The sequence below is a fragment of the Lampris incognitus genome, chromosome 7, assembly GCF_029633865.1.
Source record: "Lampris incognitus isolate fLamInc1 chromosome 7, fLamInc1.hap2, whole genome shotgun sequence".
In the NCBI taxonomy this organism is placed as follows: Eukaryota; Metazoa; Chordata; class Actinopteri; order Lampriformes; family Lampridae; genus Lampris; species Lampris incognitus.
The window spans coordinates 33774449-33794603 of record NC_079217.1 but is presented as its reverse complement, the minus strand read 5'-3'; the positions used below and the strand labels follow the sequence as shown (position 1 = coordinate 33794603).

At 48.2% G+C, this 20155-nt stretch overlaps 1 protein-coding gene across 3 annotated transcripts in view; it reads left to right on the top strand.

The window, feature by feature from the left end:
* LOC130115525 (von Willebrand factor A domain-containing protein 5A-like) overlaps positions 1–9151 on the top strand; it is a 42517-nt gene extending 33366 nt beyond the window's left edge. For 2 of the 3 annotated variants that reach the window (XM_056283220.1, XM_056283219.1), the window contains exons 16-19: positions 5698–5775; positions 7650–7801; positions 8165–8291; positions 8399–9151. In XM_056283220.1, coding sequence (XP_056139195.1) covers positions 5698–5775; positions 7650–7801; positions 8165–8291; positions 8399–8478 — 437 coding nt within the window. In that variant the 3' untranslated portion in view covers positions 8479–9151. The remainder of the gene's footprint in view (positions 1–5697; positions 5776–7649; positions 7802–8164; positions 8292–8398) is intronic. The other variant, XM_056283222.1, reaches the window with a different exon arrangement.
* Positions 9152–20155: the final 11004 nt, after the last annotated feature.

The following is a 20155-nucleotide window of genomic DNA, read 5'->3' as shown; positions in this document are numbered from 1 at the left end:
ACGAGCCAACTATCAGGCAGCAATATGGAAGTGCTGTCTGCAGGCTAACCCTGTGGTGCCAAGCCCTACTGAGTATGGATGGACAGACGCTGAAGGCAAGCTGGCCATTTACTGGATGCGCTCCCCACCTGCACCAGATGTGGTCTTGGAAATGCTAACATGCAAGTGTGTGCATTCATGCAAAATGCCAAGCTGCATGTGCCTGTCAAATGGACTTCCATGCACAGACATGTGCAGGTTACAGACCTGCAGTAACCAAAAACAGCAGGATGGTCCAGAACTGGACTTTGAACTTGGGGAGTCAGATGATGAGAGAAACGAGCAGTTTGATGAATGACAGTGTGATGATTCTGATGGTATTACTGTGGTAGTAGTCTATTGATGCACAGGATGTTGATTCTGGACTTGGTTACCCAGAGCTTGATAACAATAATGTAACCATATTCACATATACCCATTACCCTACCCATTACCATTACATATACCCACTAATGATATGGGATTACATGTATCATTGACTAAGTATATGTAAATGTCAATGTTGTTTAAAATATTAAAATAGTTCATTACCTCACTATGGTATTCCTTTTTATCATGTATTTTGATTGTGTATTTAAACAAATGTATAGAGACCAGTTTGTGACCTAACTGGCTTTGGTCTAGTTCTCAGAAATTTAAGGCTTACAATCACCTCACACAATGAAATAGTATGGGTATATTATACATTTCCTGAATCTTTACAGTCCTGTGAGTATTCCAGTTTTTGTGTTTTGTGTCCCTGATATTCCTAGATGCCACAGGGCTAAAAGAAAGTATATAGTTTAGGCGAAAATTGCAGAAAGATGTGTGTTATTGACGGGTTGAAGAGCTCAAGTGACCTCTATATTTGTGAGAAATATCCACAACAGGGCTTGAATGAAAGCTAAGAAGGTCCCCTTTAAAATGATACCAAAGACAATATTATAGAACATTGAAAAATGTCCTGACCATGAGGCTAAACCAGGATATGCACCAGCGTCTAAAATGCAATTTAGTTTAGCGGGTGGTTAACTTCATGAGCTGATAACTGTGATACAGCTGCCACTCAGGAATGGTTATCATACCAAAATATCATCTACAGACATGGATCCTTTCAAAAATTATAAGTAAGTTTTGCCACCTTGAGTGTACCGAAATATTGTCTGGCCCATGGACTAAGAAAGGGAGTACGAAGCACACGGCTGGCACAGAGATAAACGCAAACAAAGAGCCAATGCAACTACCACAAAGGTAAGCAGACGATCTGGAGAATGAACCAGGTTTTATGGACCAGGAGAGTAGGTGACTGATGATGCTTGATAGAAGACAGGTGTGCAGGTGATTAGCCCCAGCCCCGCCCAGCTCCCGGCCAACCTCTAGACAGACAGAAGAGGGAGGGACCAGCAGCACAGACAACAAGGAGGAAAAAAGGGAGAAAACACTAGGAACCCTCACAATCTTCATCATCCTCCTTGGTGTCCTGTGTTGGGATGTCGAAAACCACATCTTTGTCCTCCTTACCTGCCTTTAGCCCGCACACCTCTGGTAGTTTGGTAATAATAATACAAATAATAATAATAATCCATCCATTACCCGAACCGCTTATCCTGCTCTCAGGGTCGCGGGGATGCTGGAGCCTATCCCAGCAGTCATTGGGCGGTAGGCGGGGAGACACCCTGGACAGGCTGCCAGGCCATCGGACAGGCTGCCAGGCCATCACACAGGGCTGTAACACACACACACACACACACACACACACACACACACACACACACACACACACACACACACACACACACACACACACACACACACACATACCTAGGGGCAATTTAGTATGGCCGATTCACCTGACCTGGATGTGGGAGGAAACCGGAGCACCCGGAGGACGACCCGGGACAACCACCAAGGTTGGACTACCCCGGGGCTCGACCCAGAACCTTCTTGCTGTGAGGCGACCACGCTAACCACTGCGCCACCGTGCCGCCCAATAATAATAATAATAATAATAATGATAATAATAATAATAATAATAATTATTATTATTATTATTATATATATATATCAACACGGATACAGGAAAACCGATTTTAATGCATAGCAGTACAGGTCTGTTTCGTGCGTCTCGCACTCATCAGCTGCTATATGTATCCGTGTTGATATTGCGCTCCTCATTAGTCGAGCACTCAACACCATTGACGGTTTCGAAAAAAACGCTGTATAGCCCTTTTCTAGACACCCAAAGCGCATCACATTGAAGGGGGCAACTCACTTCAACCACCACCAATGTGTAGCACCCACCTGGGTAGCCATTTTGCACCAGAATACTCACCACATAAACTTGAGGTGGACAGGGAGGAATCATTGAGCCAATGACATGGGGGGATGATTAAGTGGCGAGATGGAGAGAGCAAGTTTGGGAATTTTTGCCAAGACACCGGGGAACCCCCTACTCTTTGCGGTAAGTGCCATGGGATCTTTAATGACCACCAGGACCTCGGTTTAACGTGTCGTCTCATCCGAAGGACGGCATCTGCTAGAGCACATTGGCCCCGTCACTGCACTGGGGCAGAACGATTTTTTATTTTTTTATTTTATTAGGAGCAGAGGGAAGACTGCCCTCTACTGGGCCACCAACACCATTTCTGGCAGTAACTCTGTTTTCTTGGGAGGTCTCCCATCCAAGTACTAGCCAAGCCCATATCTGATTAGCTTCCATCATTTGGCAGAGCCAAGGTACATGTTGGTATGGCTGACAGTATAATCTGCCTTAACAGTGGAGGACACACAACCTGAAGCTCAATCTGGACAAGACAGAGCTGATGTTGCTCCCGGGGGAAAGGTTGTCCACACTGAGACCTGGCCATCATCATTGACAACACCGTGGTGACGCCATCTCGGACTGTGAGGAATCTGGGTGTGATCCTGGATGACCAACTGTAGTTCGCTGCAAATGTTGCATCGGTTGCTGGCTCCTGCAGATTTCTCCTATATAACATCAGGAGGATTCGCCCATTCCTCACCGACGAGACGACACAGGTGCTCATCCAGGCTCTGGTCATCTCCCGGCTGGACTACAGCAACTCCCTCCTTTTTGGTGCCCCGGCGTCGGCCAACAGACCTCTGGAGCTTGTTCAGAAAGCTGCAGCTCGTCTGGTGTTCAACCGCCCTAAGTTCTCCCACACAACTCCCCTTCTCATGTCCCTACACTGGCTCCCAGTAGCTGCTTGCATCCAGTTTAAGACTCTGGTGCTAGCCTACAGGGCAGCGAAAGGAACAGCTCCTGCCTATCTCCAAGCCATGGTCAAGCCCTACACCCCTGCTCGACCACTTCGCTCTGCTACCTTGGGACACCTGGTTGCCCCGTCGCTCAGAGGCCCCTGCTGCCAATCGACCCGGTCACGGCTCTTCTCTGTCCTGGCCCCACAGTGGTGGAATGAACTCCCTACTGATGTCAGGACAGGAGAGTCGCCGCCCATCTTCCTGCACTTGTTGAAAACTTACCTCTTCAAGAACTACTACCCTGTTACTTGCTCTTAGCACTTACTGTATTCACTCGTTTGAAAAAAAAAACTCTTTCTTGCACTTTTACTTAAGCACTGGTTTTGCTCTTAGATGCTCATTTAGAGAGAAGATGCACTTATGACCTCTGACGACAAGTAGTTCACCTGATTTCCTACGTTAAATGCACTTATTGTAACTCACTTTGGATTAGAGCGTCGGCTAAATGACTGTAATGTAATGTAATGAAAGTCGGTGGCATCCCTAATATTGCTCCCGTAGAGGATGAATAGCTACAGCCTGTCTTTTGGGAGAAGTGCAAGAGCCAGAGAGGGCCGGGTCCCTCTTTTTAAGGAAAAAATAGAAAGTCGCTTTATTTTGTCATTGTGTTGTTACAAGATAAGATTTTCATTGGAAGTGATGAAGGAGGACATGATTAGGAACGAGTATATACAGCTCAGGTTGGACGGTTTGGAGACAAAGCAAGACAGGCAAGATTGAGATGGTTTGGACATGGAGAGATGCTGGCTATTTTGGGAGAAGGATGCTGAATATGGAGCTGCCAGGGAAGAGGAAAATAGGAAGGCCAGAGAGGAGGTTTATAGATGTAGTGAGATAGGACATGCAGGTGGCTGGTGTGACAGAGGAAGATGCAGAGGACAGGAATAAATGGAAACGGATGATCCGCTGTGGTGACCCCTAATGAAAGCAGCCGAAAGTAGTAGATTGTTACAACAAATTGTATTCTTACAACGGATTTGTCTTCTGCATTTAACCCATCCTATTGTATAGGATCAGTGGGCAGCTGTAGCACCCGGGGACCAACTCCAGTTCTTCTTTCCATTGCCTTGGTCAGGGGCACCAGCAGGAGTATTAACCCTAACATGCATGTCTTTTGATTTGAGGGGGCAGCAACATGTAAACATCTCTCAAGCAGCTTGGTTGATGAAGACTTGCAATGCTGACATGACTCGGGGTTAGCATGCGATGTTTCAGCATGCTTACCTCCCATGCATACGATGCAGTAGGGATGTGGGTTTTTCCCTGATATGTAGGAGCCACATGCGCCCGGGCAAAGGCGAGATGATAGCTCATTCATCTTTCTGGCTTTAGTCCTCGAGCTTGAGAGAAATGCAATACTGGAAGACTAAAGGGAAAGAAAAATGTAACAAGCAGGGGTAAGCCGCAATGCTAGCAAAAGGTAGCTTGCTGCATTGCGTAAGCTAACAGCATTACTTCGAAAGACTCTGAAAAGAACCAGAACATCCGCCTTGACGTGCTGATTGAATGGTCAGAGAGAGAAAACCGACTAGAACCTGGACGGCTCATTTGAGAACAGTTCAACAGGAGACAGAAGCTAGTCAGCGAAGAGCAGGGGGTCGTCTTTTCAAGGAAGAAAGCGAGAATTCTGGATCTGTGACACGCAGCAGCTTATGGGGGGGTCGGGGAGCTTCCAGGTGTCGCTGCACTGTCCGGGTCTGTCTCAAACAGACGTGGCGACTTCAGCTTCTGTAATTCAACTGCTAGAGAGCGCTCTCCTATAGGAGGATGAGATACCAAACAGATTTAGAAAGTGCACTAATCATTTCCAGATAGGGTTTAAGAGGAGAAAACCCAATGAAGTACAGAGAGTCTGGTACACCTCAGCAATATTTCAATGATAAAAACTCGTTTGGCTCGGAAGTAAATACTGTTTTTCTTGACCACTAATGCACATTAAAAACTCACTTTTTTTAAACACTCAAGTTTCTCACCACTGAAATAAGTAGTTACAGTCCAGTTTGTCACTGATTTCTACCTAGAAAAAGGATAAATAACTCTGTGTGTGTGTGTGTGTGAGAGAGAGAGAGAGAGAGAGAGAGAGAGAGAGAGAGAGAGAGAGAGAGAGAGAGAGAGAGAGAGAGAGAGAGAGAGAGAGAGAGAGAGAGAGAGAGAGAGAGAGATGATGGACCTTTAATACACTCAGAAAGAATTCTGGAATATATGTTACCAATTAATTTTTTTTCATTCAAATTCATAATCATGATGTGACGTACTTTTGCGTATTATAAACAATGCATGTACCCTTTGATCTTTATTGTAAAGAAGTTAAATCGTTACACAGATTCAGTGTTTTTCAATATTTTTCCTCCCTTGACTTGTTTAACTTGGTGTTTTTTTTGTGTTGTTGTTTTTAAGGTACGTGCAGTGATATCGGCAACCTGTACATGATGGGCAGTTGTGATATGAGATCCAGAAAGTTTTCCTCCAGCTCTGGTAAGTATCAAATTAAAGGATTTTGCAGCATGTGTGAAACACTGTCATTCAGCAAAAAGTTATAGAGTCCCCTCAATAATCTGTATAATTAAAAAGTAAGTCAAAAGTGATGATTATGTGGCCAGAGCCAGGTTGGGAATTTTTGCCAGTACATCAGGGAACCCCTTATTCTTTGCGATAAGTGCCATGGGATCTTTATGACCACAATGAGCCAGGACCTCGGTTTAACATCTCTTCCGAAGGACAGCATCTCCTACAGCACAGTGTCCCAGTCACTCTACCGGGGCACTGCGATTTTTGATATTTGTTGTTTAGGACAAGCGGGAAGACTGCTCCCTACTGGCCCACCAACACCACTTCCGACAGCAACTCATTTTACCGAGGGGTCTCCCATCTCAGGTACTAGCCGAGCCCATTTAACATCTCTTCCGAAGGACAGCATCTCCTATGGCACAGTGTTCCAGTCACTCTACCGGGGCACTGCGATTTTTGATATTTGTTGTTTAGAACAAGTGGGAAGACTGCTCCCTACTGGCCCACCAACAGTTAAGAGTTTTGCCAGGGGGATGTAGGGCGTGGGAGGATCACGCTATTGCCCTCAGTTCCCTCCCCACCCCGAACAGGCACCCCACCGACCAGAGGAGGCGCTCGTGCTGCGACCAGGACACATACCCACATCCAGCTTCCCACCTGCATACACGGCCAATTGTTTCTGTAGGGACACCCGACCAAGCTGGAGGTAGCACGGGGATTCGATCCGGCGATCTCCGTGTTGGTAGGCAACGGAATAGACCGCTACACTACCCGGATGCCCCAGGATGAAATATATTTTCAAATAAAGAATTTCACATCACTTGTCAGTTGTAATTATTCCCCTCACAATGTGGTGGATTTGTTTCAAGTTGTTGACTTCAATCAGACTAAAAAAAACAGTATAGTCCTCCTGATATGTCACATGAAATTCTAATGAAGATTAAGTATTGCAACCCAGGTTCTATGACCACAAGCGGACCCCACCAGCGGGGCTCTGATGCTTAAGCATGCATCTATGTGGTTCAGTGCAGTAAAATTTACATGTTTGTAGCCAGCAAATCAGAATGAGCCTACTTGTGCCTTTTCAAGTCCGGCCCATGAAAAGGGACTCCAGATAGCACGTCATATCCACTTAATATAGTTAGCGACTGATGGAACAGCAGAGACCGAGATTATAGGGCTCTGCTTGTGACTGCAGAACTTGGGTTACATCATAACCTTTGTTCTATTTCACACAGGTTTAACCCTCTAACAGGACTTTAATGCTGAAGGGGGTGGAACTCAACAATTATACCCCCTGCCATGACAAGACATCCTACAACCATTTCTTATGCCTGTCGTCAACAGACAGGCAGCTCTCCCTGCTCAGATGTGACACAAAAAGCTAGTAGGCCACAACTGGCCCTATTACAATTGCACCTTAGCCACATATTAAACCACATATTAATCATACACCAGTCACTGTCACCCCAGCTTAAGGGTTGGCTATTTAACTGAGGGAAACCAGTTGTGCTCCTTACGTATGCCTACGTTGTTGCTTTGTCACTGCTCATCGACCTCCACCCCACCTGCCTGAATCTGCTCTATGTACTGTATGAGGGACTGTGCACCATGTTGTCGATCGTTTTCACTCTAGGTGAAAGCTGTCATACAGCATATCCATTTATTGCCAAAGCTTAACATCATATTGCTACTCAAATTCAATAAAAATTTACTTCAAATGCATGTGTTGTCTTGATTAAAATGGTTTAGATTACCATTTAATTACTAAACAGACCTTCTGATCAATACTCATGCTACTGAAGAAAGATTTAAAGAAAAATGTTTTTGTCTTTGAACAGACCAATCACGTAAGCCCACCCAGCAACACAAAGACCCCATGCTGCAGTTGATTTCTCTTCAGAAGGCGTCTGGTTCCTGGATCATTGGGCCAACTCTGGCTACTGTACTGGGAAAGACCACCGAGGAGGTGACAAATACAAAACCTGCTTCGGTGAGTTTTTGTTGAGTATGAATTTGAAGTAAGGGCTGACTAGTAATCTTGAAAGGAAACAGTAACTTCACAAAAAGCCTTGTGATACAAGGATGTACCCACAAGCAAGAATTTCACTAGCATAACATCCTAGGGTCTGCATTCCAGATTGGGTCATTGATAGTATACTCTCACTGATACTACAGTTATATTATTACTGATGTTATTGTCAAAAAGAGAGATGATCAGAATTGAAATGCCCTAAACACCAGCCCTGCTATCCTTAACCATATTCCCTTGAACTGTGTTCTCTTCATTGTTCTTCCTTTTTCTCCTCTCATACCAATTTGGCTCCTCCATCTCATGCTCTTGGTTTGGGGGAAGAAGGTCGATCAAGAAGTGTGGGCCACCTTTCTGGCTCTGATTTGGCTCCATGGCTTCAAGATGGAGGCTGAGGTAGAGTGGAAGCTTCTGGTTATGAAGGCTGTGTCATGGCTCCAGGCTCAGAAAGGTACAAGTGAAGGCTTCTTTATTCATTTGATCCATCAAACCAGTTAGTTACCAACTTTCCCACATCTTTATCAGGAAGGTGATGGTAATGATCTTTTCTATTTTCAGCCCCATGTCTGACTGAGTGTGTGGAAGCAGCTAATGCCCTGCTGGGTTGCGAGGTGCAGAAAGATGTCCTGGGACTCTGAGAGCTTCATTGTGTTTGGCATCTCAATGCGTTACAAGTAGCAGGGTTTGTAAATTGTGACAAACCGAAGCTTTACCCTCCTCCTCTGCAAGATTTGCCATCAACATTGTCTGTTTCTTTTCTTCTTTCTTTTTTTTTGTTTTTACAAAGGCATTTACATCCAATAGTGTCTTGGAAAAACCCTTGGGTTTAAACTAATGCTTTTTGACCAAATTTCTATTAGCATTGACCTTTGCATCATTAGGTGAAATTGTACATTTATATTTACACTGCACTGTTTAGGCTCGATCCATTCAGGAACAACAATGTAACATCGAAAAACCCGGAGCTATAATTTTTTACCTTTTGGAATTGGTGGTTTCTGGAGTGATTGTGGTTGTTGTTGTTGCTGGTGGTGGTAGGGTGATAAATAAAACTTGAACCTTGAAAAATAAAATCTGATCTGCTAAATTAAGAAGAACCGTCTATATATGCAACTGTGGTGATACACATTTGAGGGTAGATTCACCAGGGGCTGCTGCTCCTTTAAGGCAGACATTTTAGAGTGCTGACGTAGGCACTGCTTGGGGTTTCCGGGAGACATGTTTGCCGCTGCCTAGCGGTTAGCTGGTTGCCACGAGGGATTGTGCTGTATCGGTGTTGTTATGTGTGGCGAGTAAACGGAATTGACTCGACTCGATCTCTCCGTCTCCTCATTCCTGCACTCCCATACAACAATATTTGTTTTGCAACAAAATAAATAATTATCCTGCTTTCTTTTTATTGATATGGTGATAATTGCATATCGTAGCGAATTTGCGGGGAACGCCAGGAACGGCCGCAGCCGAGACGCGAACCTAGCTCTCCCGCACCACGGGCGATAACGTTAACCAGTCGACTAAAGCGTCTGACCCCTTAGGCAAGGGCCACCGAGCCCAGTTATCCGTGATCGTTACATTGCCCCCCCTCCCTTGGGATTCACGTCCCCGCGAATCGCCACAGCCAGGACGCGAACCTTGGGCTCCCGCACCGCAAGCGACAACGTTAATCAGTCGACTAAAGGGTCCGATCACTGATCTAAAAAAAAAGAGAGACTGGATTGAGCAACTCACGATATGAAGTGAAGCCGGCATGGGCGACTTGGCGGCCATTTTAGGTAGACCAAGAGCGATCAAATTGCATTAGAATTGCCAGCTAAAATGTTGAGTTGCGGCGCATACCAGTGCTCTAACCGCACAGGGTCGAAAAAGAGTGGCAATTCAGATAACATAACATTCACAAGTAAGTACCCTTTTTTATTTGACTCTTGCATTTAAGATGCATAGCAACTGCTGTTTTAAGATGCCTTGATTTGTCAAAATGTTTTTCCCGAGCTGGCTCCTCAGACGAGTGCGTGAAAGAATGACACAGCGTGCCGCTCGCAAGGGAGAGAGCGGTGCGTCCTGGCCTCATCAGGCCGTTGCTCGCCATCGCTGCAACACGCTAGCTCACTACCTAAGAAAATGACAGTATACTAAGCTACTTTACGATCACCTATATGTGTGTAACGTGCATGGATAAGAAGACACGCTGGCCCATGGCTCGCGGGTCTGACCCTTTAGTCGAGCGGATAGCGATGTCTCCTGCGGTGCGGGCGATACGGATTCGCGTCCCGGCCGCGGCAATTTCTGTGGTTGCGTTGTCCCCCCGAATTCACTACATGTGCAAGCAACACTATTAAACTTTCCAATCAATCTGTTGTTTGTAAACAACAGCGTCTCATATTCTCATGTTCTGCAAACATGATCTTCTTACATTTACATTTAGAAGTTTTAAAGCTGTTTTCGCAGCTTCTTGCCAGCTAGCTTTGCAGTGCATTCTTTGCCAAGATGATGCAGTCGTATATTGCAATAATTACAAGATTACTTTTATAAGATTAAAAACATGATTATCCGTGACAGCAGTGTCGAACATGTGAGGAGCCAGCTCGGGAATTTTTTTTTGACAAATCAAGGCATCTTAAATCAGCAGTTGCTATGGCATCTTGAATGCAAGAGTCAAATAAAAAAGGGTACTTACTTGTGAAATGTTATATTATCTGAATTGCCACTTTTTTCGACCCTGTGCGATTAGAGCTGTCACAGCCTCTCGCCCTTGACATCAAAGCGATCGCCCTTGACACCTGCTACGCCAGCTGACACCTGCTACACCAGCTGACCCCCCCCCTTCACCCGGCAATCGCCCTCACCCTTAAAAGGCCTCCACTATGGACCAGTCTTCGCTGGAACGTCGCCATTCATGGACTTTTGCCTGCCTGCCTACCTGCCACAGAGCCACCTCCTGCTCTACCCCCGAGATCGGTCACTTCAATAAAGACTGGATTCTTCCCTTATCTGGTTGTCCCGTCTGCTTTTGGGTTCTTTCCCGATACGTGACAGTACGTTCCAGCCACTATGGACCCAGCAGACCATTCCACCACAGACCTGGCCACGGTCTGCCAGGCTGTAGCCAACCAGGAATCGGTCCTCGGCCAGCACAGCCAGGTGCTACAGGGGATGGCTGACGCCCTCCGTGGGCTCAGCTCAAAGATCTCCGGAATCCAGACCCAACTTAGTGCCTCCGCTAGCCCGGGATCCGCCCCTCCAGCTCCGCCACCCCCAGCGCCATCAACTTCGGCTAAGGAACCATGGGTTGCCCCGCCCGATAAGTATGATGGAGATTTTGGACTTTGTCGCCCTTTTTTGATGCAGTGTGAGATTGTGTTTAACCAGCAGCCCCAGTCATATTCCACGGATGGAGCCAAAGTCGCTTACATCATGAGTCTTCTCCGGGGAAGCGCCCTGGATTGGGCTACAGCGGTGTGGGAGATGCGGGCCTCCACTTCCTCATTCTACGCTGAGTTCACCACTGCTTTTCGCCAGGTTTTTGATCATCCCGTGCGGGGAAAGGATGCGTCAAAAAGACTGATCTCTCTCCGCCAGGGTTCCCGCAGCGTCGCTGACTACTCAGTTGAGTTCCGTACGCTATCAGCGGAGAGCGGATGGAACAACGACTCCCTCCAGGCCGGCTTTTCCAACGGGCTAAGCGAATCCATAAAGGACGAATTGGTTTCCTACACCTAGCCTGGAGGGTTGGAGGAATTGGTTACCCTGGCCATTCGTGTGGACAACCGTCTCCGGGAGCGGAGGCAAGAGAGGACGCGCCGCTTTCCAGGTCACAACAACTTACCACGGGCCACACCTCCAAACTCTGGGGGCCGAGCTCGCTCGACTGAGGTTGCCGTCCTCCGAGAAAGCCCGAGGCGTGACTCTTCCCCAGCTTCGGAACCGATGCAACTCTGCCGCTTCTGGCTCAACCCGGAGGAGCGTCAACGCCGCATCACCGAGAACAGCTGCTTGTATTGTGGTCAGCCTGGTCACTTTCTCGCCTCCTACCCTCACCGTTCCGTCAAACTAGCAGGCTCACGAGGGAGGGGGAGGATCCTCGTGAACCCAACTGTCTGCTCTCTGTCTCCTCGTCCATGTACCCAGTTGCAAGCTACCATCAGTTTTAAAGGTCAGTCCACTAAACTTTTGGCTTTAATTGACTCTGGAGCTGATGAAAGCTTTTTGGACGCAAGTGTTGTGAAGCAGCTAGGTCTTGCCACTGTGAGTCTGGACCAGCCTCTTGAAGCTAATGCCCTGGATGGACGTCTCCTGGCCCAGATAACCTCTAAGACCGAGCCTGTGCACCTCCTGTTGTCGGGAAACCATCAAGAGGAGTTAAGTTTTTCGTTATCAATTCTCCCTTTGTTCCCATTATACTTGGTCATCCCTGGCTGGTTAAGCATAGTCCCCATATTGATTGGTCATCAGCCAGAATTTCAAGTTGGAGTCCCGTCTGTCATGCCATATGCCTCCAGTCTGCTCTGCCTCAGTCTGTCCCCTGTCAGGTGTCAAGCTCTGAGACCTCTGACCTGTCACTGGTGCCTCCAGAGTACCATGACCTCCAAGCCGTGTTCAACAAGCAGCAAGCTCTCCCCCTGCCTCCTCATCGCCCCTATGATTGCGCTATTGACCTACTGCCGGGCACTCCCCCCCCCCCCGCAGCCGCCTATATAGCCTCTCCAAGCCTGAGCGGGAGTCCATGGAGAGGTACATCAAGGACTCCTTGGCTGCTGGTCTTATTCGCCCGTCATCATCACCCCTTGGTGCGGGGTTCTTTGTTGTGGCCAAGAAGGACAAGACCCTCTGGCTGTGTATTGACTATAGAGGCCTCAATAACATCACAGTCAAGAATAAGTACCCTCTGCCCCTCATGACTTCCGCTTTTGATTCTCTCCAGGGAGCCACAGTGTTCACTAAACTAGACCTCTGCAATGCTTACCACCTGGTCCGGGTTCGAGACGGAGATGAATGGAAGACTGCCTTCAACACCCCCCTGGGGCATTATGAATATCTGGTGATGCCGTTTGGTCTCACTAATGTCCCAGCTGTCTTCCAGAGTCTGGTCAATGACGTCCTACGTGACATGTTGGATCGTTTCGTTTTTGTTTACCTGGATGATATCCTGATTTTTTCCAGAGACTTGTCAGAGCATGTCATGCACGTCCGCCAAGTCCTTCAACGGCTTCTGGAGAACCGCCTTTTCATAAAAGCAGAGAAGTGCGAATTCCATGCCCCTTCAGTCACCTTCCTGGGCTACATCGTGGCCGATGGGCAGGTGAGAATGGACCCCGCCAAGGTCAGAGCGGTTCTTGAGTGGCCAAGAACCGCTATCCTCATCCAGCCAGACCCAACCAAGCAGTTTGTTGTAGAAGTGGACGCCTCTGAGATTGGGGTGGGGGCGGTCCTTTCTCAGCGCTCCAGTGAGGATGGCAAGACACACCCCTGTGCCTTCCTGTCTCGCCGTCTCTCCCCAGCTGAAAGGAACTATGATGTGGGGAATCGTGAGCTCCTGGCGGTGAAATTGGCACTGGAGGAATGGCGACATTTTCTGGAGGGGTCTGAGCTTCCTTTCATAGTGTGGACTGACCATAAGAACCTGGAATACATCCAGTCAGCAAAGCGACTCACCGTGCGCCAAGCCAGGTGGGCGCTCTTTTTTGGTCGTTTTAATTTTTCTTTGACGTACAGACCTGGCTCCAGGAATGCCAAGCCCGATGCTCTGTCTCGTGTGCATGGGGAGGAGTCTGAGCCCAAGCTCCAACCTGACACCATCGTTCCCTCTACCTGTTTGGTTGCGGCTGCGGCTGTCACCTGGAACATTGAAAGGGAGGTCATGGCAGCACAACAGACTCAGCCTGACCCAGGTAACGGTCCCCCCGGGCGCTTGTTTGTTCCAGACGCTGTTAGATCTAGCGTGTTGCAGTGGGCTTACTCTTCCAAACTTACCTGCCATCCTGGAGTAACCCGTGCCCTAGCCTTCCTCCGCAGACGGTTCTGGTGGCCTTCCATGACGGAGGATACTGGGTCTTTTGTTTCTGCCTGTCCTGTTTGTGCCCAGAATAAGACCTCCACTCGGGCCAGTGCCGGTTTGCTGCGCCCCCTGCCTGTTCCACACCATCCCTGGTCGCATCTGTCCTTGGATTTCGTCTCTGGTCTGCCCGCCTCCGACGGTAGCACCGTTGTACTGACTGTCGTCGATCGCTTCAGTAAATTTGCTCACTTTTTGCCCCTGTCTAAACTGCCTTCGGCCCGAGAGACGGCGGATCTGCTGGTCAGGGAGGTTTTCCGGGTCCACGGTCTTCCCCGTGATATAGTGTCTGACCGTGGCCCCCCAGTTCACTTCTGCTGTCTGGAAGGCTTTCTGCTCTGCCATCGGTGCCACCGTCAGCCTGTCATCGGGGTTCCATCCTCAGACCAACGGCCAGGCCGAGAGGGCCAACCAGGCATTGGAGACTGTCCTCCGCTGTCTGGTGTCTGCCAACCCATCCTCTTGGTCCTCACAACTTCCCTGGGTAAAATATGCCCGTAACATCTGGCCATCGTCTGCTACTGGGTTGTCCCCTTTTCAATGCCTTCATCAGCCTCCCCTTTTTCCTTCTCAAGAGGTAGACATTCCGGTTCCGTCTGTCCAGGCCCATGTCCGTCGGTGCTGTCGGACCTGGCGGCGAGCCCGTGCTGCACTGCTCAGGGCCTCCGGCCATTACCAGCGCTTGGCCGATTGTCATCGCACCCCTGCTCCTGACTACTCCCCCGGTGACCAGCTATGGCTCTCTACCAAGGATCTACCCTTGAGATCGGACGCTAAAAAACTGTCCCCCAGGTATATTGGTCCCTTTCCCATTGTCAAAGTCATTAAGCCCTCTGTGGTCCGTCTGAAGCTGCCCCGCACTCTCCGGGTTCACCCTTCCTTCCATGTGTCCTGCCTCAAACCTGTCTCTACCAGCCCTCTAGTTCCTCCGCCCCCCCCCCACCCCCACCTCCTCGTATGATCAACGATCATCCGGCTTACACCGTTCGTCGTCTCCTGGACTCTCGTCGCCGCGGTAGCGGCCTGCAGTATCTCGTGGACTGGGAGGGATATGGCCCGGAGGAGAGGTGTTGGGTCCCTCATCGCCTTGTCCTGGACGCAAACCTCATCCGGGACTTCCACAGGACGCACCCTGACGGGCCTGGTAGGTCGCCCAGTGGCGCCCCTCAGAGGGGGGGTACTGTCACAGCCTCTCGCCCTTGACATCTAAGCGATCGCCCTTGACACCTGCTACACCAGCTGACACCTGCTACGCCAGCTGACACCTGCTACACCAGCTGACCCCCCCTTCACCCGGTGGCTTTTGGGTTCCTTCCCGATACGTGTCAAGAGCACTTGTATGCTCCGCAAGTCGGCATTTTAGCTGGCAATTGCAATGCAATTTGATCGTTTTTTGCCCTACCTAAGATGGCGCCGATCAAGTTCAATTGGCCTAAATTGGTGGCACGGAATTATGGGTTGCGCGATCCAGTCTGTTTTTTTTTTAGATCAGTGGGTCCGATCCGTTAGCCAAGGGCTACCGAGCCTATTCATCCGTGATCGTTAAAATATGTAATATGGAAAATATACATGAAACTTGTGCTATCATCGCACCATTTATTCATTCATTTGTTTTGTTTCTCCTCTGCTTTGACAAAGTAGATGTCGCTTTTGTTTCCTCTCTAGTCCCGCCTCTCCTTTCCTCTTATTGGTTGGTGGAACATGAAGTGACATTGATGAGCTGTTCTTCTTGGCAAAAGTTGAAAATGTTTGCATTCAGTTGAGTGCGCTCAAAAATTAGTGTAATGTATGGAATTGAGATAGCAGTATTGACGCTCCCTCAACGGGTGCTGGGTGTGTTCTCTGTTGTGTTGCGCTGTTGAGTGTATATGGATTGAAGAACTGCACGAGATACACCGTTGTCTCAGTCTCCGTAATGTATCTTAAGTTAGGTGTTATCCCAGTATATGACAATTTGGCGACGAGGGTGGGATGAGAAAAATCTAACAAAGAGATACAACTTTGCGGGAAGTAGATCACAGACAAGAACTTTGTAGCGTTAAGAAACGGCTAAAAAAAAAGAAGCTTACGAGAGCTAGCTAGCAAGCTAACCTACGGCTACGTGACTACTGAAGCTGGCAAGATGGTGTCATTTCAGATCGGAGCGTTAGGGGAGTTCAACGAGAGAAAGGACGATTTTGAATCTTACCTGGAAAGATCGGAACAGTGGATGATGGCTAACAATGTGGATGACGGTGAAAAGGTCAGTGTGTTCCTGTCAGTGATCGGAGTGGATGCCTACCGACATCTGAAAAATTTGGTGAGTCCAGATAAACCTAACACACACACCTATGATGTGCTAAGCAAGACTCTTGAGTGACCATTATAAACCGAAGCCCGTGGTCATCACTGAACGGTTTCATTTCCAGAAAAGGAAACAGCAAGAGGATGAGTCGATTTCTGATTATGTAGTAGCACTGAAGCAGCTGGCGACTCACTGTGATTTCGGCACACACCTTAATGATGCACTCCGTGACCGTTTTGTTAGTGGCTTAAAGACTGAGGCAAGTCAAAGAAAACTGTTATCAGACCCAGCGCTTAACATTCAAGACGGCAAGTGAAGTAGCAATAGCGATGGAGATGGCGTCACACCTCAATGGAATTCTCAGGGAAACGGAAGGAACACGGTAATGTAAATAAAGTGCATTATCAGAAAACAAACAAAGGGTAATGGGGGGAAAAAACATCAAGGCTCACACAATATAAAGAAAACCTACCAACAAGCTCAGAAAAGTGATGACAACAAACAGCAGCAGCCACAGCCGTGCTACCGATGTGGGGTAAGTGTCGTGTTTTATATTGTCGCGGGCTGATATTTACACTTCAGTGTAGACGAGCGGCGTGGGAGAATACACGATGCCACGACAGACCGGGTGGCCGTTAGCTACTGTTAGCTAGCAATAGCGGCTAGTGACCGCGCTATGCTAACCTGCTGTCCTGACGCTCGGCAGCGTAACGTTAACTTTATGTTTGTAGACTCACCCTTTTGGTGTTCAGCGACGAAAGGGGGTCTAGCTGATCACTCTGTCTCTCTGGCTCTTTGCTGGTATAGGGGTTTGCTTGGGGGCTGTAACCTGGCAGGTCCCGGCAGAGACGGGAGGAGCAGCTCGACTCACGTCTATACTTGTAGGACTCCAGATAACAACTGCCTACGCTCCCAGGTCAAGCTGGCTATCCCCGCAACAGCGCGTGCCCCCCACCCAATGGCAGCTTCCCTCTCTAGTAACCCTGACAACAGCCCCTGTCCCGACAATCTAACTCGGTATTCGCCACAATAATTAACACAGATTCACTGTGGCAGTAGGGATCTCATTAACGGCTGCTTTATTGAAAGATTGCATACAACTCTGGTGAAGCTTCTTCAACCGCCTGTCCAAAAACTATCCTTCTCCAGTACCGCTCTGTAACTGGGCCTCCAGTGCTATCTAATGGCGTACTGTCCCAGTTCACAACTACATAGTATATTGCAATACACCACATCGCCCTTCTTTCAAAGAAAAACAAAACAAACAGTATAAATCACCCAAACCTTCTCATAAGGAAACTTGCTCTGTTAACATTAACATATGAACATTCTCTTTCAGTTAACCTTATGAACATAACATTTTATCTGTCATTTTTTTCCATGTATAAAAGCTTTTCCATGTATAACAACTAATATCTTTACAATATTCAATTCAATTCAATTCAATTTTATTGTCATTAAAAACAATGTGCAGGCACATGTTAAAAATGAAATGAGGGCTGTGGCTTCACCAAACAGTGCAAGACAGGCACAGACATACACAGCAAACACAGAATAAGATATACACACATGAAGACCAAAAGCTAAAAATAAGTTAAAAAAGAGCTGGAGTACGAAATATTTAAAAATATCTACAGACATTCAGTGGGTAGCCAGGTTCAGGTGGGCAACAGCTTGTGGAAAGAAGCTGTTTTTGAGCCTGGTAGTGCGGGCTCTGAGGCTCCTGTAGCGCCTCCTAGAGTGCAGGGGGGAGAACAGTCCATGGTTGGGGTGGGTGGGATCTCTGCTGATGCTTAGACCCCTTCGAAGGCAGCGTTTGTGATAAATGTCTTCTTTCATGGCTGGGAGCTGGGTACCGGTGATATGCTGGGCCGCCTTGACGATCCGCTGCAGAGCTTTCTGGTCTACTGAGGTGCAGTTGCCGTACCACACTGAGATGCAGATGGTCAAGATGCTCTCTATGGTGCAGTGGTAGAAGTTGGTGAGAATTTTGGGGGGTAGACGGGCGCTCCTCAGCCTCCTCAGGAAGTGCAGGCATTGTTGGGCCTTTTTCACAAGGGCCTGGGTGTTTAATGTCCATGAAAGGTCCTCGCTGATGTGGACTCCAAGGAATTTAAAGCTGGAAACACGCTCCACTTCCACCCCATTGATGTGTATGGGGGAGTGGCTGCAGCTTCTAGACCTCCTGAAGTCCACAATCAGCTCCTTTGTCTTCTGCACATTAAGGACAAGATTGTTGGTAGTACACCATGATGTGAGGTGCTCAATCTCGTCTCTGTAGGCCATCTTGTCATTGTTGGTGATACGGCCAATGACTGTGGTGTCATCTGCAAACGTAACTATAACATTTGAGGGGTGAGTTGGCAGGCAGTCATGGGTGAAGAGGGAGAAAAGGAGGGGGCTCAGAACACAGCCTTGAGGGGGACCTGTGCTGAGGGTCAGGGTGGAGGAGGAGTGGTGACCTAACCTAACAGACTGAGGTCTGTTGGTCAGGAAGTCCAGGATCCAGTTACAGAGGGAGGGGTTGAGGCCAAGGGAGAGGGTTTGGTGGTTATTTCGGCAGGGATGATAGTGTTGAAGGCAGAGCTGTAATCTAAAAACAGCATCCGGATGTATGTGTTGTTAAGTTCAAGGTGGGTCAGAGCAATGTGTAGGGCAGTGGCAATGCCATCCTCAGTAGACCTTTTGGGACGGTAGGCGAACTGATGTGGGTCGAATGTCGGGGGGATAATGTTTTTGATGTGAGCCAGAACCAGTCTTTCAAAGCACTTCATGGCAATGGGGGTGAGTGCTATGGGTCAGTAGTCATTCAGACATGTGGATGTTGGTTTCTTGGAGACAGGAATGATAGAGGTGGTCTTAAAGCATGCGGGGACTTTAGATTGGGACAGTGAGAGGTTAAATACAGGTGTGAAGACCTCAGCCAGCTGGTCGGCACATTCCCGGTAGACCCAACCCGGTATGCCGTCAGGTCCGGCAGCCTTCACTCTGCGCAGTGATTCTCTGACCTCTGCGACTGATAGAGTGAGCACCTGGTTTTATGGGTGGCTGCGGATTTTTGTGGCTGGGTCAGTATTTTCTTTATCGAAGCGGGCATAGAAATGATTTAGCTTGTCTGGCAGGGAGGCATCATATCGTCAACATAGAATATGGCTTTATTTCAGTTAACTTTTCACAAGTCCAGTCTTCGAGGTTTAGTAACAACCCTGCCGGACCTGGTTCTGATAACAGCAGGTGAGAGGGTAGATGATGTCTCTTCTGGATGTTGAACAGTTTTTGATGCCTCAGGTACATCCTCGGGTGATGGGTTGAGTACACTGGGCACTTCAGCGCTGCTGACCGACACTTGCAAAGGCATTAGATGGTGCCTGTTCCTCCTGACGGTGCCATGTGGCCCATCCACAACATAAGAGCGAGGAGTGGAATGGGACACAGTCCGTGAAGTCTTAGTGTGTGACCCACACCTCTTATCCTGGTGTGAGCTGGCTGAGATTCCTGGCTCGGTGTCCCACGTTAAAAGCTGTAGTGTCCTTATGCTTCCTCTCCCTGTCTTTCCCGAAGACAGCGTTGCCAATTATTGCTGCTTCATCGAATCTGGCCATAGTCGGATCTGACGAGACCGAGGTGCGAACCCCAGTCCCCAGTGGGCAACTGCATCGACACAAAGCCGATGCTCAGACCATTACACCACTGTGGACCCTACAAACATAGATTTCAAGTGCACTATCAGATCTTCGGATCTCAAGGGGTTAGCTTGGCTAGCTCTACAAATTTAGAGAAATAGTCCACTACCAGTAGATAGTTACAGATGTTGAGGGTGAATATGTCAGCATCCAGCTTCTGCCACAGTCTCTGTTGAAGCTTACCGGGCAGTAATGGTGCAACTGGATAGGTTCGTTTCTTAATGCAGGTTCTGCAATTAAGTATGAGTTCTCTTAGCTGACTACTCATCCCTGGCCACCAGACTGCTTCTCTAGCCTAC